Below are 25,052 nucleotides of genomic sequence, written 5' to 3' on the forward strand. Positions count from 1 at the left end.
TGGACTTCCCCAAGTTCGACGGCAAGTCAGATCCGCTCGCTTTCCTCCACAGATGCGAGTCCTTCTTCCATCAACAACGGATCGCCGAGGAGGAAAAAGTCTGGATGGCGTCCTACAACCTTGAGGGTTCTGCCCAGCTGTGGTACATGCAGGTCCAGCGTGACGAGGGCACTCCGCCGTGGCGCCGCTTCTCCGAGCTGCTCAACCTCCGCTTCGGGCCACCTCTACGCGCTAACCCGCTGGGCGAACTAATGGCGTGCAAGCGCACAACGTCCGTAGTCAACTTCCAGGAGCGGTTTGAGGCGCTCCTCCCCCGGGCAGGCATCTTATCAGAGACACAGAAGGTTCAGATCTTCACCGCGGGACTCCAGCCACCCCTCAGCCTCGACGTGGAAATCCACAACCCGCAGTCCCTCGCCGTCGCCATGAGCCTCGCCCGCAAGTTGGAGCTGCGCGACCAGTGCGCGCTCACCTCTGCACCACCGGTGCGTTTTCAGCAGAAGGGCATCCTGCCGGCGCCCGTACCACGCCTCGCGCCCCCCGTACCGGCTCTACTAGCCGCACCCCCTGCACCTAGTCTGCCGGAAGGGCGCCCAATCAAACGCTTGTCACAGACAGAGATGGAGGAACGCCGTCGCCTGGGCCTATGCTTCAATTGTAATGAGAAGTTTGGCAGGGGCCACAACCGCGTCTGCCAGCGCATCTTCCTCCTCGACCTGGCGCCGGACGACGACGACGACGACACGGCCTCCGCCACCGCTGATGCCTCGCCGGCCGACCCTCGGATCTCGCTCCACGCGATCTCCGGCGTGCGCACGAGCGAGACCATGCAGATGCATGTCACCCTCGGGGGTGTCTCCCTCCTCGCCCTGATCGACTCAGGCTCCACCCACAACTTCATCGCTGAGGAGGCGGCCGCTCGTGCTACACTGCCATCCCCCACCACCGAGAAGATGCGTGTCACGGTGGCCAACGGCGAGCGTGTTCCGTGCCAGGGCGCATACCGCGCCGTCTCCTTCCGCATCGACCAGGAGGCGTTCTCGGAGGATTTCCTCGCCTTGCCGCTCGCAGGCTACGACGTCATCTTGGGCACGCAATGGCTGGCGACGCTTGGACCGATCCTGTGGGATTTCCGCGCCCTCTCCATGACGTTCTGGCGGAGGGGCCATCGGGTCTACTGGCGCGGCCTTGCCGGACAGGACGGGCCAGCCCTGCAATCATGCAATGGCCACGATTTCCTCGACGCCATCCTCACCGAGTTTGACGGCATCTTCGCCGAACCCTCCGGCGTACCACCACTCCGCAGCCGCGACCACGGCATCACCCTGCTGCCAGGCTCCGCCCCGGTGGCCGTCCGTCTGTATCGCTACCCGGCCGCGCACAAGGACGAGCTGGAGCGTCAGTGCGCCGCCATGCTCGCCCAGGGCATCATCCGAGCAAGTCGTTCCGCATTCTCATCGCCGGTACTGCTGGTCCGCAAGCCCGACGGGTCCTGGCGCTTCTGCATCGACTACCGCGCCCTGAACGCCATCACCATCAAGGATGCGTTTCCAATTCCGGTGGTGGACGAACTCCTCGACGAGCTCCGGCGCGCTCGTTTCTTCACCAAGCTCGACTTACGCTCCGGCTACCACCAGGCGCGGATGCGTGCGGAGGACATCCCAAAGACTGCCTTCCGTACCCACGACGGCCTCTACGAGTTCCTGGTGATGCCGTTCGGCCTCTGCAACGCGCCGGCGACGTTCCAGGCACTCATGAACGATCTGCTGCGGCCGTACCTGCGCCATTTCGTTCTCGTCTTCTTCGACGACATCCTCATATTCAGCGAGTCGTGGGCCGATCATCTTCGCCATGTGCGCACCATCTTTACCGTACTGCGCCAGCACCGGCTCTTCGTCAAGAGGTCCAAATGCTCGTTCGCCGTCGAGTCGATCTCCTACCTGGGTCACACCATCTCCGCGGCCGGAGTGGCCATGGATCCGGAAAAAGTGCAGGCCGTGGCCGACTGGCCGCAGCCTCGCTCGGCGCGCGCGGTCCGGGGGTTTCTCGGTCTTGCAGGGTACTACCGCAAGTTTGTCAAGGAGTTTGGCGTGGTCGCCGCGCCCCTGACGGCCCTGCTTCGCAAGGACGGCTTCTCATGGTCGCCGGAGGCGGCAGCAGCTTTTACCGCCCTCAAGACGGCGGTCACCACGGCTCCCGTGCTCGCATTGCCCGATTTCACACGGCCGTTCATCGTCGAGTGTGACGCGTCTACATACGGTTTCGGGGCCGTCCTTCTCCAGGATCAGCACCCGGTGGCTTTCTTCAGCCGGCCGGCCGCGCCTCGTCACCGTTCTCTGGCGGCATATGAACGGGAACTCATTGGCCTGGTGCTCGCTATTCGCCATTGGCGACCGTACCTCTGGGGGCGCCAATTTGTGGTAAAAACTGACCACTACAGTCTCAAATTCCTCCTTGACCAGCGCTTGGCAACCATTCCGCAGCACCACTGGGTCGGCAAACTACTGGGGTTCGATTTCACTGTGGAGTACAAGGCCGGTAGTACAAACACGGTGGCGGATGCCCTTTCCCGCCGCGACACGGAAGAGACGGGGGTCATGGTTATATCTGGTCCTCACTTCGACTTCATCGACCGCCTACGGCACGCTTCGTCCACCGACCCAGCACTCGTCGCGTTGCGCGAGGATATCACGGCAGGCGCTCGGCAGCTGCCATGGGCGCTCTCCGACGGCCTCGTCACTTTTAACGGCCGCCTCTACATCCCGCCAACGTCTCCACTACTCCAGGAGCTTCTCACCGCAGTGCACGATGACGGACACGAAGGCGTCCTGCGCACGCTGCATCGTCTCCGCCGCGACTTCCACGCACCTAACCTTCGCAAGACGGTGCAGGAGTATGTCCGCGCCTGTGGTACTTGCCAGCGGTACAAGTCCGAGCACTTGCACCCCGCCGGTCTGCTGCTGCCACTGCCGGTGCCCACTGCCGTGTGGACTGACGTCGGCATCGATTTCGTAGAAGCGCTCCCTCGTGTGGGCGGGAAGTCTGTTATCCTCACCGTGGTGGATCGCTTCAGCAAGTACTGCCACTTTGTGGCGCTGGCCCACCCGTACACGGCGGAATCAGTGGCGCAGGTGTTCTTCGCTGAGATTGTGCGTCTCCATGGCGTCCCGCAGTCCATGGTCTCTGACCGCGACCCCGTCTTCACCTCGGCTTTTTGGCGGGAGCTCATGCGCCTCACCGGGACCAAGCTGCACATGACGACGGCGTTTCATCCACAGTCGGATGGCCAAACAGAGGCTGCTAACAAGATCATTGTGATGTATCTCCGTTGTCTCACCGGGGATCGTCCCAGGCAGTGGCTCCGATGGCTTCCCTGGGCCGAGTACATATACAACACCGCCTACCAGACATCAACCCAAGAAACTCCGTTCAAGCTTGTGTATGGCCGTGACCCTCCCACTATTCGCTCTTACGAGCCGGGCGATACACGGGTGGCCGCAGTGGCCAGGAGCATGGCGGAGTGCGACGAGTTACTCGCAGACGTCCGCTATCGTCTACAGCAGGCACAAGCGGTCTACAAGTCCTACTACGACAGACGCCATCGGGACATTCGGCATGACGTGGGCGATTGGGTCTAGCTTCGTCTTCGCCAGCGCGCCGCGTCCTCTCCCAACCTGCCAACCAGGGGCAAGCTCAAGCCACGCTTCTATGGGCCGTACCGCATTTCAGAGGTCGTCAACGACGTGGCCTACCGCCTTGAGCTTCCGGCACGCTCGCGCCTCCATGACGTGTTCCACGTGGGCCTCCTCAAGAAGTTCTTCGGCACGCCTCCAACTGCACCACCGGGATTGCCTCCGATCCACAACAGGGCGGCTGTTCCAGAACCGGAGCGCGTGACTCGTGCACGACTAGCACGCGGCGTTCGCCAGCTGCTCGTCCACTGGAAGGGTGAAGCAGCATCATCAGCTACATGGGAGGATCTTGACAGTTTTGTCGAGCGCTACCCCGCTTTTCAGCTCGAGGACGAGCTGCTCGTCGAGGGGGGGAGAGATGTCATGTGGGGCGCTGCGTACATGCGCGGGTCGCGCGCCCAGGGGCAGCAGCCGACGGCCACAGCTGGCGAGGCATGATCAGGACAAGGAGTCCTGATCCTACGTTGGTTCCTAGAGTCCAGGAATAGTTAGTTTCCTAGTTTGTTAGGAGTCCAGGAGTAGTTAGTTTCCTAGTTTGTTAGAAGCCCATAAGGCCTTTATATATCCTGTAATCTGCACCCTTGGACGCAGGCAATAAATCATTATCTCCTACCTCCTCCTCTACTCCTAATCTCTTCTCCTGCACCATTGAGCAGTTAGGCAAAAACCCTAGTGCTCCTATCAACCGAGACTACGAACTACGTAGTCGAGGTCCTGCTGTCTTGGGCACCGAGGTCCTTGACAATGTGACTCGTGAGATATTTGGTCCTGAAATCTTGCATTTATGTATAATATTTGGTCCTGAAATCTCGCGCTAGGCCGGTGACTTGAGAATTCCACACCGGCTGCGGTCTCTCTTTAACGCGTCTGGTATATGCAATTCCAGTTAATTTTGACTGATCTACATATGAACTAACGTGCATAACATAAAAGGAATTTGCTGGTTGACACTGGTCTGGATAACCAATACATATTGATCTGCAAAATAAGGATCCACGAATGTGCAATGGAGTATCCACTGCATGTTTGTTAAACTTGGGACTTCCCTGTGAATGTCGATGGTTGCTCGTGCTAGGCACGCCGCTTCTGAATTTCAGACTGGCCACGCTCTCTTTTGAACGCGTCGGATATATGCAATGTCAGGCAATTTTGACTGAAGTAATTTGCCTGCTGACATTGGTCTGGATCAGTACATACTGACAAAGATAAAGGATGCAGTTTCAGTGCAGATACGCGTGCAAAGCTAGCCTCGCAGAGGTAAACAAACCACACTTCTTAACATTGACTGGAGTAACAAATTTCAGATGGAATTATTACAAAAACAAAAATGGCCAGAAGTCCAGAACCTACCAAAATGCAATGCATATAGCCTAGCAATCTTGCACGCAATTAAGCCGCGGTGACCTGGATCAACCGGCGAGGTGCTTCTTCTTGGCCTCGGCCTCGTCGGTGGCCTCCACCTGCGCCTTGGCCGCGCGCAGGTCCGCCTGCGCCGCCTCCTCCTCGCTCCCCGCCATCGCCTGCTGCACCGAGCCGACCACGCTGGCCTTGGCGTGCTGCAGCCCCTCCTGCACGGACACGCCCAACGACGCCGCGCCCCTGTAAATCTGCGCCGCCGCCGCCGTTGTCTCGCGCTCCTTCCTCCCGTCGGCCTCCATCTGTCACTCGTGAGAAGAGAGAGAAGGAAGAGGACAAGAGAAGAAGCGTGTGCGTACACTACACTAAATTGACCAGATCGGGACATTCGCCGGTGACGTGCTGTCCCGGTAGCAGCATCTAGACGGGCCACGTGGCTTGGGAATATGCTCTGCTGGCGCTCTCTGGGGCCTCCACGTTGCCGCCTTGCCGGCCGACGCACGCCTCTGCTTTAGGGCCAGTTTTTTTTTGTCAATTCTTTCCGAATTTACCCTTCCAAAATTGTCACTTCATTTTTTTACAATTCCTAGTTAGTTAAGGTCTAATTAGTTAGGAATTGTAAATAAAATTTGAGTGGCAATTCTAGAAGAAGCTAGGAAGGGGGTCAATTCTGGGATTGCCCAAAAGAACTGGCCCTTGGGGCGAAGCAAAGGAGGGGCGCCGCTGCATCGAAAATGCTGTGCGTCGAAAGGCTGCTGAGGACTGTCGGCGTCGGCCGCACGAACGAGATGTCATGCACCGCCGTATGTCGTCTCGACGCTACGCAGGTGAGCACACATTCCTGCTCTCGTGTCCATCTTCCGAGCCGGTCGATATCTTGTCACTTCACTCACGTGTTTGTTCTCCCCGCTACCTGGCACCTCTGCCGGGGGCTTCCTTCTCGTCCTATAGATGTCTGGGTGATGGAGGACAATGTGGCGAAAATATGAGACCTGAAGTACTGCATTGACGTGTCATCAATACAGGCATCACCGCCACTTAGACTTAGTTAAGATTCCTCAAGAAGGAAAATAAAAGGCAAAAGAAGATGGGAACCCATGTTGCTCCAACCACGACATTTCTCAGTGGGATTGCTATGGTCAGCGAGTGTGAGTTGCTGGCCAGGTTTCATAAACACCTCTCGTCTTGCAACACTGATGGCCAGTGGTTGGGAATGACAAACATTAAGGGATAACATTATGTTGAGCTTACCCCGCATCGCTTCAAACACAACATTTACCAATGCCTTCAAGCGAGATGCAAGAAGATAGGAACTATGCGAGTCATCACATGTGGACCTTGCTGCGGAGAATAAATGATTCATCTAATATGCCTGATTGGTGATTTCAAGGAAACTATGTGGCAGTCCGAACATCTCTCTGCCTCAAAAAGATGGAAGAAGAATATGGAGAATTTTTGCACGGTTCTTGTTGACTGTAACATGTTTGATCTGGGATTCAGAGGGCCGGTGTGGAATTACAACAACAAACAGGAGGGGAGAAAAAAATGTTCTGGCCCTCTCCGGATTGGACTGATCACTTCAGGAACGCCTTGGTGCTTATCCCAAAAGGAGAAGACCCTCAATCCCTGAAAGATTACCAGTCGATTAATTTGCACAATGTCATCTACAAATTTGTGTCGAGGTGCCCAGTAAATCGGTTACGACCTATCTTGGATGAAATCATATCAGAGACCCAGAGTGCGTTCATTCCAGACGGACTGATTACAAATAACGCGACCATTGCTTTTGAGTGCTTTCATAAGATCCGACATAGCAGAAATCCCCGAGATACCAATTCTGCGTACAAGTCGGATCTGGCCAAAGCCTAAGACAGGGTGGATTGGGGTTTTCTGGAAGGCGTGCTGTGTAAGAGTGGTTTCTGTATCAAATAGAAAAATTAGGTGACGCAGTGTGTCCAATTGGTGAGATACTCAGTTAGACACAATGACGAATTATTGGAACCGTTCGACCCCTTCAGAGGACTTCGGCAAGGGGATCCACTCAGCCCTAACCTTTTTCAGTTTGTGGGCCAAAGGGTTGGTAAACCTCATAAATCATGAGATCTCAGCCGGTAGGGTGAATCCCATCAAGATTGCTCGCAACAGTCCAGAAGTCTCTAATCTTCTATCCGCTGATGACAACTTAATCTTCTTCAAGGCTTCCATAGACCAGGCCGGGAACAATCAAGAAGGCAGTGGACACTTTCCAGAAATGCACGGGACAATAGCTAAGTGCAAGCAAGTGCTCGATCCTCTTTAGCGAACAATGCCCAACCGAAACAAGAGAGGGAATCAAGACTATTCTTGGGATACAGTCGGATGTTTTCAGGAGCAAGTACTTAGGATTGCCCACACCTGAAGGGAGGATGAAGGATGAACACTTCCAACCCATCATGGATAGGTTTGGAAAACTCTGTAACGACTGGTCTAAGAGGTTCATGTCTTATGCGCCTAAGGAAGTTCATGTCAAATCAGTAGTCCAAGCCCTCCCAACCTTCACGGTGAGTGTTTTTATGCTCTTGAAAGGATTTATGCGAGAAGTACGAGAGAAGGATTAGAGACTTCTGGTGGGGGATAAGGAAGGACCTAGAAGGGTACATGATACGTCCATTTTGCATGACGTTTTCCTACTATTATTTATAATATTTTGGTCATTATTTAACTTTAATATACAATTCTAATTGTTGGGGAACGTAGTAATTTCAAAAAATTTCCTACGCACACGCAAGATCATGGTGATGGTATAGCAACGAGAGGGGAGAGTGTTGTCCATGTACCCTCGTAGACCGTAAGCGGAAGCGTTATGACAACGCGGTTGATGTAGTCGTACGTCTTCATGATCCAACCGATCCAAGCACCGAACGTACGGCACCTCCGTGTTCAGCACACGTTCAGCTCGATGACGTTCCCCGAGCTCCAATCCAGCAAAGCGTCGGGGATGAGTTCCGTCAGCACGACGGCGTGGTGACGATGATGATGTTCTTCCGGCGCAGGGCTTCGCCTAAACTCCGCGACAATATGACCGAGGTGGAATATGATGGAGGGGCACCGCACACGGCTAAGGAACGATCCGTAGATCAACTTGTGTGTCATGGGGTGCCCCCCTGCCCCCGTATATAAAGGAGCAAGGGGGGAGGAGGCCGGCCCTAGGAGGGGGCGCGCCAAGTGTGGAGTCCTACTAGGACTCCCTAGTCCCAGTAGGATTCCACCTCCCTTGTTGGAGTAGGAGAAGGGGAAAGAGGGGGAGAGGAAGAAGGAAAGGGGGGCTGCGCCCCTTGTCCAATTCGGACCAGAGGGGGGGCGCAGGCCTCCTTCCTTTTGGCCTCTCTCCTCTATTCCCGTATGGCCCAATAGGGCCCATATACTCCCCGGCGAATTCCCGTAACTCTCCGGTACTCCGAAAAATACCCGAATCACTCGGAACCTTTCCGAACTCCGAATATAGTCGTCCAATATATCGATCTTTACGTCTCGACCATTTCAAGACTCCTCGTCATGCCCCCGATCTCATCCGGGACTCCGAACTCCTTCGGTACATCAAAACTCATAAACTCATAATATAACTGTCATCGAAACCTTAAGCGTGCGGACCCTACGGGTTCGAGAACAATGTAGACATGACCGAAACACGATTCCGATCAATAACCAATAGCGGAACCTGGTTGCTCATATTGACTACCACATATTCTTCGAAGATCTTTATCGGTCAAACCGCATAACAACATACATTGTTCCCTTTGTCATCGGTATGTTACTTGCCCGAGATTCGATCGTCGGTATCCAATACCTAGTTCAATCTCGTTACTGGCAAGTCTCTTTACTCGTTACTTAATGCATCATTCCGTAACTAACTCATTAGCTACATTGCTTGCAAAGCTTATAGTGATGTGCATTACCGAGAGGGCCCAGAGATACCTCTCCGACAATCGGAGTGACAAAACCTAATCTCGAAATACACCAACTCAACATGTACCTTTGGAGACACCTGTAGTACTCCTTTATAATCACCCAGTTACGTTATGATGTTTGGTAACACCCAAAGTGTTCCTCCGATAAACGGGAGTTGCATAATCTCATAGTTACATTAACATGTATAAGTCATGAAGAAAGCAGCAGCAACATACTAAACGATCAAGTGCTAAGCTAACGGAATGGGTCAAGTCAATCACATCATTCTCTTAATGATGTGATCCCGTTAATCAAATGACAACTCTTTTGTCTATGGTTGGGAAACATAACCATCTTTGATAAACGAGCTAGTCAAGTAGAGGCATACTAGTGACACTATGTTTGTCTATGTATTCACACATGTATTATGTTTCCGGTTAATACAATTCTAGCATGAATAATAAACATTTATCATGATATAAGGAAATAAATAATAACTTTATTATTGCCTCTAGGGCATATTTCCTTCAGTCTCCCACTTGCACTAGAGTCAATAATCTAGTTCACATCATCATGTGATTTAACATCAATATTCACATCTGTATGTGATTAATACCCATAGTTCACATCGTCATGTGATAAACACCCAAAGGGTTTACTAGAGTCAATAATCTAGTTCACGTCGCTATGTGATTAACACCCAAAGAGTACTAAGGTATGATCATGTTTTGCTCGTCAGAGAAGTTTAGTCAACGGGTCTGTCATATTATAGAGTCGTATGTATTTTGCAAATATTCTATGTCTACAATGCTTTGCACGGAGCTACTCTAGCTAATTGCTCCCACTTTCCATATGTATCCAGATTGAGACTTAGAGTCATCTGGATCGGTGTAAAAGCTCGCATCGATGTAACTCTTTACGACGAACTCTTTTATCACCTCCATAATCGAGAAACATATCCTTATTCTACTAAGGATAATTTTGACCAATGTCCAGTGATCTACTTCTAGATCACTATTGTACTCCCTTGCCAAACCAGGGCAGAGTATACAATAGGTTTGGTCCATAGCATGGCATACTTTTATAGAACCTATGACTGATGCATAGGGAATGACTTTCATTCTCTTCCTAATTTCTGTCGTGGTCGGGTCTTGAGTCTTACTCAATTTCACACCTTTGCAACACAGACAAGAACTCTTTCTTTGACTGTTCCATTTTGAACTATTTCAAAATCTTGACAAGGTATGTACTTATTGAAAAAACTTATCAAGCGTCTTGATCTATCTCAATAGATCTTGATGCTCAATATGTAAGCAGCTTCACCGAGGTCTTTCATTAAAAAACCTTTTATTCAAGTATCCTTTTATGCTATCCAGAAATTCTATATCATTTCCAATCAACAATATGTCTTGCACATATAATATCAGAAATGCTACAGAGCTCCCACTCACTTTCTTGTAAATACAGGCCTTTCCAAAAGTCTGTATAAAACCATATGCTTTGATCAACTCATCAAAGGGTATATTCCAACTCCGAGATGCTTGCACTAGTCCATTGATGGATCGTTGGAGCTTGCACATTTTGTTAGTACCTTTAGGATTAACAAAACCTTCTGGTTGCATCATATACAACTCTTCTTTAATAAATCCATTAAAGAATGTAAGTTTTTGACATCCATTTGCCAGATTTCATAACATGTGACAATTGCTAACATGATTCGGACAGACTTAAGCATCGCTACAGTTGAGGAAATCTCATTGTAGTCAACACCTTGAACTTGTCGAAAACCTTTTTGTGACAAGTCGAGCTTTGTAGATAGTAACACTACTATCAGTGTCCGTCTTCCTCTTGAAGATCCATTTATTTAACATGGCTTGCTGATCATCGAGCAAGTCAATCAAAGTCCATACTTTGTTCTCATACATGGATCCTATCTCAGATTTCATGGCCTCAAGCCATTTCGCGGAATCTGGGCTCATCATCGCTTCCTCATAGTTCGTAGGTTCATCATGGTCTAGTAACATGACTTCTAGAACGGGATTACTGTACCACTTTGGTGCGGATCTTATTCTGGAAGACCTACGAGGTTCGGTAGTAACTTGATCTGAAGCTTCATGATCATCATCATTAACTTCCTCACTAATCGGTGTAGGCATCACTGGAACTGATCTCTGTGATGAACTACTTTCCAATTTGGGAGAAGGTACAATTACCTTATCAAGTTCTACTTTCCTCCCACTCACTTCTTTCGAGAGAAACTCCTTCTCTAGAAAGGATCCATCTTAGCAACAAATCTTGCTTTCGGATCTGTGATAGAAGGTGTACCCAATAGTTACCTTTGGGTATTCTATGAAGACGCACTTCTCCGATTTGGGTTTGAGCTTATCAGGTGAAAACTTTTTCACATAAGCATCGCAGCCCCAAACTTTAAGAAATGACAACTTTGGTTTCTCGCCAAACCACAGTTCATAAGGCGTCGTCTCAACGGATTTTGATGGTGCCCTTTTTAAAGTGAATGCAACTGTCTCTAATGCATAATCCCAAAACGATAGTGGTAAATTGGTAAGATACATCAAAGATCGCACTATATCCGATAAAGTACTGTTATGACGTTCGGACACACCATTAAGCTGTGGTGTTCCAGGTGGCATGAGTTTGTGAAACTATTCCACATTGTTTTAATTGAAGACCAAACTCATAACTCAAATATTTGTCTCTGCGATCAAACTGCAGAAACTTTATTTTCTTGTTACGATCATTCTCCACTTCACTCTGAAATTCTTTGAACTTTCCAAATGTTTCATACTTGTGCTTCATTAAGTAGATATACTCATATCTACTCAATTCATCTTGTGAAGGTCAGAAAATAACGATACTCGCCATGAGCATCAACACTCATTGGACCGTATACATCGGTATGTATTATTTCCATCAAGTCAGTAGCTCGTTCCATTGTTCCGGAGAACGGAGTTTTAGTCATCTTGCCCAAAAGGCACGGTTCGCAAGCATCAAATGATTCATAACCAAGAGATTCCAAAAATCCATCTTTATGGAGTTTCTTCATGCGCTTTACATCGATATGACCCAAACGGCAGTGCCACAAATAAGTTGCACTATCATTATCAACTTTGCATCTTTTGGCATCAATATTATGAATATGTGTATTACTACGATCGAGATCCAACAAACTATTTTCATTGGGTGTATGACCATAGAAGGTTTTATTCATGTAAATAGAACAACAATTATTCTTTGACTTTAAATGAATAATTGTATCGCAATAAACATGATCAAATCATATTCATGCTCAACGCAAACGCCAAATAACATTTATTTAGGTTTAACACTAATCCTGAAAGTATAGGGAGTGTGCGATGATGATCATATCAATCTTGGAACCACTTCCAACACACATCATCACTTCACCCTCAACTAGTCTCTGTTTATTCTGTAACTCCTGTTTCGAGTTACTAATATTTAGCAACCGAACAAGTATCAAATACTCAGGGGCTACTATAAACACTAGTAAGGTACACATCAATAACCTATATATCAAATATACCCTTGTTCACTTTGCCATCCTTCTTATCCACCAAATATTCAGGGCATTTCCGCTTCTAGTGACCATTTCTTTTGCAGTATAATCACTCAGTTTCAGGCTTTGGTCCAGCTTTGGGCTTCTTCGCGGGACTGACAACTTGCTTGTCATTCTACTTGAAGTTCCCTTTCTTTCCCTTTGACCTTTTCTTGAAACTAGTGATCTTGTCAATCATCAACACTTGATGCTCTTTCTTGATTTCTACCTTTGTCGATTTCAACATCACGAAGAGCTCGGGAATCATTTTCGTCATCCCTTGCATACTGTAGTTCATCACAAAGTTCTACTAACTTGGTGATGGTGACTAGAGAACTCTATCAATCACTATCTTATCTGGAAGATTAACTCCCACTTGATTCAAGCGATTGTAGTACCCAGACAATCTGAGAACATGCTCACTAGTTGAGAGATTCTCCTCCATCTTTTAGCTATAGAACTTGTTGGAGACTTCATATCTCTCAACTCGGGTATTTGCTGGAAATATTAACTTCAATTCCTGGAACATCTTATATGGTCCATGACGTTCAAAACGTCTTTGAAGTCCCGATTCTAAGTCGTTAAGCATGGTGCACTAAACTGTCAAGTAGTCATCATATTGAGCTAGCCAAACGTTCATAACATCTGCATCTGCTCCTGCAATAGGTCTGTCACCTAGTGGTGCATTAAGGACATAATTCTTCTGTGCAGCAATGAGGATAAACCTCAGATCATGGATCCAATCCGCATCATTGCTACCAACATCTTTCAACACAATTTTCTCTAGGAACATATCAAAATAAACATATGAAAGCAACAATGCAAGCTATTGATCTACAACATAATTTGCAAAATACTACCAGGACTAAGTTCATGATAAATTAAAGTTCAATTAATCATATTACTTAAGAACTCCCACTTAGATAGACATCCCTCTAATCTTCTAAGTGATTACGTGATCCATATCAACTACACCATGTCCGATCGTCACGTGAGATGGAGTAGTTTCAACAGTGAACATCAATATGTTGATCATATCTACTATATGATTCACGCTCGACTTTTCGGTCTCCGTGTTCTGAGGCCATATCTGTTATATGCTACGCTCGTCAAGTTTAACCTGAGTATTCCGCGTGTGCAACTGTTTTGCACCCGTTGTATTTGAACGTAGAGCCTATCACACCCGATCATCACGTGGTGTCTTAGCACGAAGAACTTTCGCAATGGTGCATACTCAGGGAGAACACTTCTTGATAATTTAGTGAGAGATCATCTTAAAATGCTACCGTCAAACTAAGCAAAATAAGATGTATAAAAGATAAACATCACATGCAATCAATATAAGTGATATGATATGGCCATCATCATCTTGTGCTTGTGATCTCCATCTCCAAAGTACTGTCATGATCTCTATCGTTACCGGCACGACACCATGATCTTCATCATCTTGATCTATATCAATGTGTCGTCACATGGTCGTCTCGCCAACTATTGCTCTTGCAACTATTGCTATCGTATAGCGATAAAGTAAAGAAATTATTTGGCACTTGCATCTTATGTAACAAAGAGACAACCATAGGGCTTCTGCCAGTTGCTGATAACTTCAACAAAACATGATCATCTCATACAACAACTTATATCTCATCACGTCTTGACCATATCACATCACAACATGCCCTGCAAAAACAAGTTAGACGTCCTCTACTTTGTTGTTGCAAATTTTACATGGCTGCTACGGGCTGAGCAAGAACCGTTCTTACCTATGCATCAAAACCACAATGATAGTTCGTCAAGTTAGTGCTGTTTTAACCTTCTCAAGGACCGGGCGTAGCCACACTCGGTTCAACTAAAGTTGGAGAAACAGACACCCGCTAGTCACCTGTGTGCGAAGCACGGCGGTAAAACCAGTCTCGCGTAAGAGTACGCGTAATGTCGGTCCGGGCCGCTTCATCCAACAATACCGCTGAACCAAAGTATGACATGCTCGTAAGCAGTATGACTTGTATCGCCCACAACTCACATGTGTTCTACTCGTGCAAATAACATCAACGCATAAAACCTAGGCTCAGATGCCACTGTTGGGGAACATAGTAATTTCAAAAAAATTCCTACGCACACGCAAGATCATGGTGATGGTATAGCAACGAGAGGGGAGAGTGTTGTCCACGTACCCTCATAGACCGTAAGCGGAAGCGTTATGACAACGCGGTTGATGTAGTCGTATGTCTTCACCATCCGACCGATCCAAGCACCGAACGTACGGCACCTCCGTGTTCAGCACACGTTCAACTCGATGACGTTCCCCGAGCTCCAATCCAGCAAAGCGTCGGGGATGAGTTCCGTCAGCACGACGGCATGGTGACGATGATGATGTTCTTCTGGCGCAGGGCTTCGCCTAAACTCCGCGACGATATGACCGAGGTGGAATATGGTGGAGGGGGGCACCGCACACGGCTAAGGAACGATCCGTAGATCAACTTGTGTGTCATGGGGTGCCCCCCTGCCCCCGTATATAAAGGAGCAAGGGGGGGAGGAGGCCGGCCCTAGGAGGGGGCGCGCCAAGTGTGGACCTCCCTTGTTGGAGTAGGAGAAGGGGAAAGAGGGGGAGAGGAAGAAGGAAAGGGGGGCTGCGCCCCTTGTCCAATTCGGACCAGAGGGGGGGGGGGCGCAGGCCTCCTTCCTTTTGGCCTCTCTCCTCTATTCCCGTATGGCCCAATAGGGCCCATATACTCCCCGGCGAATTCCCGTAACTCTCCGGTACTCCAAAAAATACCCGAATCACTCGGAACCTTTCCGAACTCTGAATATAGTCGTCCAATATATCGATCTTTACGTCTCGACCATTTCGAGACTCCTCGTCATGTCCCCGATCTCATCCGGGACTCCAAACTCCTTTGGTACATCAACTCATAAACTCATAATATAACTGTCATCGAAACCTTAAGCGTGCCGACCCTACGGGTTCGAGAACAATGTAGACATGAACGAAACACGTTTCCGATCAATAACCAATATCTGAACCTGGATGGTCATATTGGCTCGCACATATTCTACGAAGATCTTTATCGGTCAAACCACATAACAACATACGTTGTTCCCTTTGTCATCGGTATGTTACTTGCCCGAGATTCGATCATCGGTATCCAATACCTAGTTCAATCTCGTTACTGGCAAGTCTCTTTACTCGTTACGTAATGCATCATTCCGTAACTAACTCATTAGCTACATTGCTTGCAAGGCTTATAGTGATGTGCATTACCGAGAGGGCCCAGAGATACCTCTCTAACAATTAGAGTGACAAAACCTAATCTCGAAATACGCCAACTCAACATGTACCTTTGGAGACACCTGTAGTACTCCTTTATAATCACCCAGTTACGTTGTGACGTTTGGTGGCACCCAAAGTGTTCCTCCGGTAAACGGGAGTTGCATAATCTCATAGTTACATTAACATGTATAAGTCATGAAGAAAGCAACAACAACATACTAAACGATCAAGTGCTAAGCTAACGGAATGGGTCAAGTCAATCACATCATTCTCCTAATGATGTGATCCCGTTAATCAAATGACAACTCTTTTGTCTATGGTTGGGAAACATAACCATCTTTGATAAACGAGCTAGTCAAGTAGAGGCATACTAGTGACACTATGTTTGTCTATGTATTCACACATGTATTATGTTTCCGGTTAATACAATTCTAGCATGAATAATAAACATTTATCATGATATAAGGAAATAAATAATAACTTTATTATTGCCTCTAGGGCATATTTCCTTCACTACTACCTTTTTTCTCTTAATTTGCAAGATTTACATTGAGAGAAAAATTACAGGCAATTGGAATTCTAAACCTAAAAAAGTTACAACAGAGATACCTATTCTAAGGAGCTCCAAATGACCGAAAACTTCACGGAGTTTTTTTATTAAATTATAAAAAAAATACCAGAGCAAAGAAATGCCGGGGGGGGGGGCACCAGTTGCTCACAAGGCAACATGTCGTGGCCACCCTCCTGGGTGTGCCCTGATGCCTTGTGGAGCCCACAGCTGGCCTTCGATGCCCATATTCTGCTATATGAAGGGTTTTTCCCTAGAAAAAAAATAAGAGGAAGACTTTCGGGACGAAGCGCCACCGTCTTGAGGTGGGACCTAGGCAGGATCACTTTTGCTCTCCGGTGGAGTGATTCTGCCGGGGATACTTCCCTCCAAGGGGGGAGGGGAAATCGACGTCACCAACGACCCTATCGTCGTGGAGGACCAATCTTCATCAATATCTTCATCATCACTATCTCATCTCAAACCCTAGTTCATCTCTTGTATTCAATCTTTGTCTCGAAAACCTCAGATTGATACCCATGGGTTGCTAGAAGTGTTGATTACATCTTATAGTTGATGCTAGTTGGTTTATTTGGTGGAAGATTAAATGTTCAGATCCTCAAGCATATTAAATACACCTATGATCTTGAACATGAATATGATTTGTGAGTAGTTACTTTTGTTCTTGGGGACATGAGAGAAGTCTTGTTATAAGTAATCATGTGAACTTGGTATTCGTTCGATATTTTGATGATATGTATGGTGTTCTTCCTTTAGTAGTGTCATGTGAATGTCGACTACATGACATTTTACATTTGTGCCTAAGGGAAGGCATCGTGGAGTAATAAGTAGATGATGGTTTGCTATAGTGACAAAAGTTTAAACCCTAGTTTATGCGTTATTCGGCAAGGGGCTGATTTGAACCAATATGTTCCATGCTATGATTAGATTTATCTTAAATTTTCTTTCATAGTTGTGGATTCTTGTGAGAGAGGATAATTATAAGTGGGTTTCTTGTTCAAGTAAGAACAACACCCAAGCATCGGTCCACCCACATATCAAGTTATCAAAATAGCGAATGCAAATCAACTAAACATGATGAACGACACTACATGACAATTCCCATGTGTCCCCGAGGATGCTTCCTTACTATAAGAGAACGTTCTGGCTTGTCCTTTGCTATATAAAGGATTGGCCACATTCATGCACCTTTGTTACTATTGTTACTTGTTACGAATTACCCTGCTACCAAACTATTCGTTACCGCTACTTTAGTACTTGCAGAGAATACCTTGGTGTAAACCACTTATGATTTCCTTCTCCTCCTCATTGGGTTCGACACTCTTATTTATCGAAACGACTATGATTGATCTTCTATACTTGTGGGTCATCAACACACTAGATATCTTGGGAGCGCATGATAAAACCTGAACGTGCTAGTGGTATAGGCTTTACAGACATGCATCTCTTCAACGAAGCACTCCTTATCAAGCAGGGATGGTCGTTAATTCAATTCCCAGAATGTCTATGTGCGAGAGTCCTGAAATCGAAGTATTATCCCAAGGGCGATGTCCTGGACACTATTTTTGCCTCGGATGCCTCCCTTGTGTAGAGGGCGATTGAATTTGGTTTAGAACTATTGAAGAAGGGTTTAATTTGGCGGGTGGGCGATGGAAAAAATATTCAGATTCAACGAGACCAGTGGATACCTCGTAAAGAAGGCCTTAAGGCAATCGCGTCTATTAGGAGCCGATGGGTTAACCAACTCATGGACGCGGAGGGGAAGGAGTGGTATGCGAATCTGATCCACCTAATCTTCCACCAGTTTGATGCAGATGAAATTTTCAAGATACCCATCCCGAGAACGGACACAAAAGATTGCACTGCTTGGCATTGGAAGACAAATGGAGTGTTCTTAGTCAGGAGTGCTTACAAATTGGCAACATCCTTAACCCGAAACGAACATCAAAACCCCTCGAGCTCGTCTATGGATGCGGGCGACAGAAGTATTTGGGATCCCGTTTGGAAAGCTAAGGTGCCTGTGAAAATGATAATTTTTGGGTGCAGAGTAGCAACAAATACCCTGGCCACAAAAAGCAACAAATTCACAAAGACACTCGACGTGGACTCTGACTTGCAATATTTGCAGAAATGGTGTGGAGGATAAACATCACTCTGTGGTCACATGCTCCAAGAGCAGGGCCCTCCAAGATGCCATGATGAAGGAGTGGACTCTACCATCAGAGAAGTCCTTTAGAAACATAGGAAGTGACCGGTTGCATGTGCTTCTGGACAAGGAACCTGAGGAAATGCAGGCAAAGATTTTAGTGCTGCTGTGGAGGTGTGACACCTTGAGCGGGGAGCAGACGACTGTTGGGATTGCTGGTCTGGCAGGGCAGAATATTGCACGGGCTGCCGGACGGATGTTCTTTTGGATTCGGGCATGTAGAAACTAAGCATACTTGCCTCTTTTTGGTTGTGATCAGGCATGATATTCGGTGCTGGTGTGATCCGGCACGCTGTGTGGATCGGACTAAATTTGAATTTCAAATTGCCCTTTACTAGCGGACATATACAACATAGCGTTGGATGGCCGCCTTCTACATCCGAATCCACGGATTGGTCCCCCCCCCCCCCCCCCGGTCCGCAGATGGATGCAGAGGAACTTTGCGGGTTGGTTTTGGAGATGCCATTAGCACCATTTTTTACTGCTAAAACAAGTAAATAGGTTTTTTCCAACACTTGCCATTACACCCCAAATGACAATTGTGGTTTCAAGAGCTTAGAGATGCCTCGTGATGGGATCTCTATGACTATGCACAAAGGATGTGCTTCCAACTCTGAAGTTCATTGTGTGCTTACTTTGGATCCTGTATACCATTTCTCTCCATGATCTTGCTATTGTACCTTCACATTGCTATAGATTGCTACAGTATTTTGCAATCAAAGATGGTTGAGGACGCCCCCCATTTCAGGGGTAAATTGTGGTATAAGCACAAATTTCCTTAGAAAAGAAACATAGATAATGCAGAACATAAAGTCGAACAACAACCTCACGTTCAGAGAAAAGACAGGCTAACTGCAGATCCGATATGATCGTACATTATTGCCAATATTAACATACACACATGCACTACAATAGACTGGTTTATTTGATCTGATTTCAATTGATTGCGTGATCATGTGCTAAGCTTACGAAAGGCCATGGCTGCACCATCCGCTGGCCTTGGGTGTGGAAGGTAATTGATCTCTGCATCAGGATTGAGCAACTCCCATCTAAAACAATTAGTAAATATCAATATCTTCTTTGTATCCTGATTATCGAGGTAATTACTTAAGCTAAACAGAGCTAGTATTCTACTCACTCGTAGCCGACGCAGAGATGATGCAGGATGATGGTGACCTGTAGCCTGGCAAGCATGTTGCCTGCGCAGACCCTAGGGCCACCTCCAAACACCTGGTATGTTCCTGCCTTAGCCGGTTCCTGCATACATACATTCATCATTTGATTTCTTCCTAGCCATTACCTCATACACTATTAGTTTGCTTTTCTTTTACTCAAATATTTGTTGGGCTTGCATATTCCTCTTAGAGTATCACATAGTTGAGCACTTCATCCCTAGATAGTTTCTGTAATTCAAAAAAAAAAACTGCTTCTATTTTTTTTCTACGAAGTAAAAAATAATAATATATGCAGGACATGTGGTGTGAATTTTATGCACACAACCCTTTTGTTTGGACATAAGCCCATTTATGGAAATTGTGTAAAAAAGGTAATGTAGCTAATTTCTTTAGTTTTACTTAAATAGTCAATGGTCGTATTTTGTAACCACAATTCACAAGCACATACTACATACTGTAACTTGTATGAAGTTTTAAATTTCTAAATATCTTTTTGTGGGATAATATTTTTAGAATCTCGTAGGCATGATTTTGTCTTTCTAGGGACTGCCCAGAGGAAAAACTGCTCCAAAATGTAGTTGCTTAGGTGATTAAGTGAGCTCAAATAACTAAATAAGAAGAAGAAAATTGAAGCAAGCTACCATTTTAGATAGTTCTACTTACATCCCATCTGTTAGGATTGAAGGAGAGGGGATCCTCGTAGTAATTGGGATCAGTGTGCAAGGATCTCAACCACACCAGCACAGCCCAACCCTTCGGTATGGTATAGCCGCGGTACTCCACGTCTCTGTTTGCCACGCGGTGGACCATGGGGGCGATGTTGGCCATCCGGATTGTCTCCTCCACCACCTTGGCCGTGTACTTCATCTTTGGGATGTCGGTGTGGGTGATCATCAAACTCGTTGACGTCGACCCGCCTTTGCTTTTGCTCATCGCTATATTCTCCTCTCGAAGCTTGGCAAGGACGACGGGGGATTTTGCGAGGTGGTAGACAGCCCACATGATGGCGATGGTAGTGGACTCGTAGCCGGCGATGACAAGGGAAACAATGTTATCCACCACCTCCTCATTACTCAACTTCTTTCCCTGCTCGTCCTTCATCTGCATCAGACCGCCCATTAGATCATCGCATTGCCTGTCCACCTTCTTCCTTGCCTCCAGCTCCTCTCGGAAGATCGCGTCTAGCTTCCGGCGACTCTGCATACCATTAAATTCCTCAGAGGAATGATATAGTTGCACATTTCTCATATCAAAGTTACACATATTTTTGAAAACATGACCTACCCAGCTTGTACTGGTGAAATAATGACAGCCAGAATTCTGAACTTACAAATAAGTATGTATTTGTTTTGGTGGAATCAGAGATATACACTTCCAGAAACATGCAAAAAGGAGCAAACAAAATACCTTTCGAGCGCCGTGAGACGCTGTCCCTGGAAAATCAAAGGGGTATGCCCTTAGACCATCAAGCAAGTCGCCGAACCACCGATCGATCTTGTCTGTCAAAGGCGATGGCTCCATGCTTATGAACATCTTGCAGATGTTGGCAAACGTCACCTGCACCCCCATTTATTTATCAAACTTGGATTTAGTGTTGCACTGGATTAATTATGATAATATTATATGCCCAAATAGTTTTTTAAATATGCAAATGCGTTTCCCTTTTACAACTAATTATAATATATATAATGATATATATGATAATATATATATATATATATATATTATGATATATATAAAATGACACGTATTGTCCCTCCCGAAGAATAAGTAGTACGTCTCCCTCCCGAGCCGCCCCCGCGTGGGCGACCGGGAGGCCCCAGATCCCATCGCCGCCGAACCTCCCCCATTCCTCCTCCTCCTCCCACGTCGCCTCCCAAGGGCGCGGCCAAGCGAAGCCTAGCCGTCGCCGGCGGCGGCGGGGACTCGGGCCCTCTCGCTCGGGTGGGGCTGGCGCGGGCCGGCCCCGCCGGGCCGGAGCGTGGCGGCGGGCCGGTCGCCACGGCGGGTGGTGGCAGCGCCTCGGCGACGTCGATTCCCCGCGGCAGGAGGCCTTGCGATCTGGTGCGTTGCGGCCGCCAGGGACGGCGGCGGCGTGACCGGATCGGTTCACGGCGGCGCGGCCGGATTGATCGCTGGTCGGCTGTCGGCCCGGTGGTGGGTGCGACTCGTCGGCAGCTGGGCAGATCCGCGGGATTCTACCCTTGTCTGGCCCTTGACAGCGCGGGCAACTACGGGGAAAACCCTAGATCTCCTTGGGATCGAGCGATGGCGGCGCTTTTGCGTCGTAGTCCCTCTTTAGGGCATTGTTTTGGAGTTTGCTCCGGTTGAAGGGACCAGCAACGTCGGCGGCGCACGTCTGGTGGAGCAACTGCCGATGAAAATCGCGCCGACTACGGTCATGGCGGACGATGACGGCGTCTTAGATGTCGTTCCCTTGTTGAGGCATCGTCGTTGCAGTCTATGTCATCAGGCTCGGGATGCTCCTGGGGAAACCCTAGATCTGCGTCTTCCGGATCGGACGATAATGACGTTTTATCGCTTTCCCTCCTGGGGGCATCGTTTTGGAGTAAGTGCTGGCTGGGGGGATGGTGGAGCGGTGCTTCATCTCACACATCGATGGAGGCGAATATCGGCGGCATGACACTGTGGAGGCTCAGCGTCCGATGCACGGAGATGGACTCACGCAGGAGGAGGTTGCTGTCTGTCGTCATGGTGACGTCGATGGCAGAGTGGCCAGACAAGGTAGAAGCCTCAATATGATCTGAAGACGGACCTGTGGAAGATGGCGGCGACGACACACGACTGCGTCTGACCGGATTGTGCCCCAGACCCGGTATTTGGCTCGGCTGGGGCTTTCGAATATGTTTCGGGTTCCGGCTTTTGATGTTAGGTTTAGGTGAGTGGTTTGGGTAGTGGGCCAGCTAGCACCCCTTCATTATTTTGGATAGGAGTAGCGGCATGTGTTGCCAAGATGGTGGATTCAGACATATTGTTGTAATACTTTGTAAGGTCCTCGAGAATAATCAATAAAGTGGCCTATGCATCTCCCAGATGCAGAGGCCGGGAGTCATCCTCCTTTTCTAAAAAAAAACTAATTATAAAATAAACAAAACTAACATAGTTCAGAAAAGGTAAATTGTGCCTAAATTAACTATGCGAGTGTCTAGAGAACAGGCGAATAACAATATTCAAATTTTTAGACAGTTTTTGCACCTCCTCAAAAGTACAGTTACACTAATAAAAAAAATTGTTGCACAGGCAAAAGTGCAATTACACTTAAAAAATGTATGAGTTGCACAAAAAAGTGCAATTTCAACAAACAAAATACTTAAAGGTGAAAGTGCAAATGCGGCAAAAAGAACAAAGTGCATTTGCACAAAATAAAAGTGCAACTGCATAAAAACTGACCAACTGAAACAAATACATATCGAACAAAAAAATGTGACTGAAACTTGACCGAAATTCCTAGACGTTATTACTATGAACACCACTAAACAAATACTAAGTGATCTGGAAAGTAGAAAATTTAGGCGGCTATGTTTTGGCAATTCTGAAAAAGTATTGTGAATTGAGATGAAACAACACGCATGCATGGCTTAATTTTGTCTAGAAATTACCTTTTTAATCTCTGTGGCGGCGACGATGGTACCCTTATCCGCCCACGTTCGCAGCGCCGCTACGACGCGCGGTTGCACAACGGTGGCGATGGTCTGGAGCGAGCTGGGCCGGTTGATGGCGGCGAGGATGAACCCACGGAGTCTGGCGTGGCTGCTGCCCTCCACGTTCACCACCGACGTGATGCCGACGAGCTCCGGCACCGGCCACCTGATGCCGAAGCTTTCGGGTGACTGCAGCACGAACTTGTTCGCGGCCGGCGAGCAGGCGATGATGCTGGGGGAGCCGAACAGATGCGTCCTGTACATCCCTGCCGCGCTGCCGTACGCGCTCTTCTTGGCGCCGATGAAGTCGTCCGGGCGGCGTGCCAGCTTGAAGTACCAGAGCAGAGAGAGCGTCTCTCCCAGAAAGGGGACACCCATGTGGCCCGGCGGGAGGCGCCGCCGGATGCCGTTGCTCCCATGGCCGCGGTATTTGAGAGCGAACGCGGCGCAGTACCATGCGTCGGTGGAGTGCCACACGGCGAGGCAGAGCAGCGGGACGGCGCCGAACAGGAGGCCCAGCCACCATGCCCACGCACCCACAGCTCCTTCCATTGCCCCCATCTCTCCTAGCTTACCTGCTAGTTCTACACTTCTACTCGATCTATCTTACTTCTCCAGGAATTGAGATGAATAAACGAGCAGTCGAAGGCGATGTATATATAAACGAGTGTGGATACCGAGTGGCCGATCCGTTGGTGTGCGGAGACAGATGGGTACAAAATCAAGGTAGCTAGCTAGAGAAATTGCTCACGAGTTGCATGGCTGGTTAGTTAAATAATAGGCATTCAGCATAATATAAGGTTACGTGTGTTGATGCTTACACAAGTGATGTTATATGATGTGTGTATATGTGACTGATTTAGTAGTGTCTGGTGGCCCTAGCTCAATTATTCCAGCGGGTGGATGCCGTGTATAGAATTATAGATCGACTCCCCTGCTAAGTTCCAATGCAGCGTCACGACACTTAATTAGGGGCATCTCTGATGAATATGCTGATGTGACAAACTTAGTTTAGCCACATGCATATCATCTCATGGACTATGTTCGCTGTCCAATCTGTGTGTGTGTTGGTCGTAGCGCTCGTGAGTCATACAGTATATATCGTCAAGCAAGCCCGGCCTTGATGCCAATGTTTGCGGCAGTACAAGAATTCAAACTTCCTATTAGTATCTTTACGGAAAGGTTAGTTTAAGTAAAGAGATGCAAACCGCCAAACGGAGTAGTCAGGGTGCACACGTGTGTTGCTGTCAAATTTCCGCATTACAATTTACAAAGGAATTTGGCATCGGCATCCAATTTAACAGCATCTCCACAATGTGTGTGATTCCAAATTTGTGTATAGGGGTCCCACCACCGAATAGAAAGGGGTAAAAAACTGGTGACCTCTCTCTTTATTCGGAACGCTAGTGCTAGTCGCTCTCAAGTTTGAAGCATGGAGCATGCAAAACAAAATGGCCACCTTTCTCCTTATTTTAATGCTTTGGGTAATAATTTGGCATCGCCCCATGAAGAAGCATTGAGTACATTGAGTCCCTCTATTTTAAATTCACAAATGGTAGAAAGTGAGAGCGCGCGATGGAGTGCCCGTGAGCGGCCGAGCGACCGCCGTCCATAGTTTCGTGAG

General features: G+C 47.8%; 2 protein-coding genes across 2 annotated transcripts; both read right to left on the reverse strand.

The window, feature by feature from the left end:
- Nucleotides 1-4,950: 4,950 nt before the first annotated feature.
- LOC123161286 (uncharacterized) lies at nt 4,951-5,411 on the reverse strand. Its single transcript, XM_044579134.1, has one exon. It carries the CDS (start codon nt 5,348-5,350, stop codon nt 5,102-5,104), a length of 249 nt encoding a protein of 82 aa, XP_044435069.1. The 5' UTR covers nt 5,351-5,411; the 3' UTR covers nt 4,951-5,101.
- A 13,989-nt stretch (nt 5,412-19,400) lies between these two features.
- On the reverse strand, nt 19,401-23,980 carry LOC123162221 (ent-kaurenoic acid oxidase 1-like). Its single transcript, XM_044580002.1, has 5 exons — nt 23,387-23,980; nt 21,174-21,323; nt 20,430-20,963; nt 19,730-19,848; nt 19,401-19,640 (listed from the first exon to the last, which is right to left on the reverse strand). Exons 1-5 carry the CDS (start codon nt 23,978-23,980, stop codon nt 19,544-19,546), a joined length of 1,494 nt encoding a protein of 497 aa, XP_044435937.1. The 3' UTR covers nt 19,401-19,543.
- Between the last annotated feature and the right edge of the window lie 1,072 nt (nt 23,981-25,052).

Source organism: Triticum aestivum, chromosome 7B (genome assembly GCF_018294505.1).
Source record: "Triticum aestivum cultivar Chinese Spring chromosome 7B, IWGSC CS RefSeq v2.1, whole genome shotgun sequence".
NCBI classification, from domain to species: domain Eukaryota; kingdom Viridiplantae; phylum Streptophyta; class Magnoliopsida; order Poales; family Poaceae; genus Triticum; species Triticum aestivum.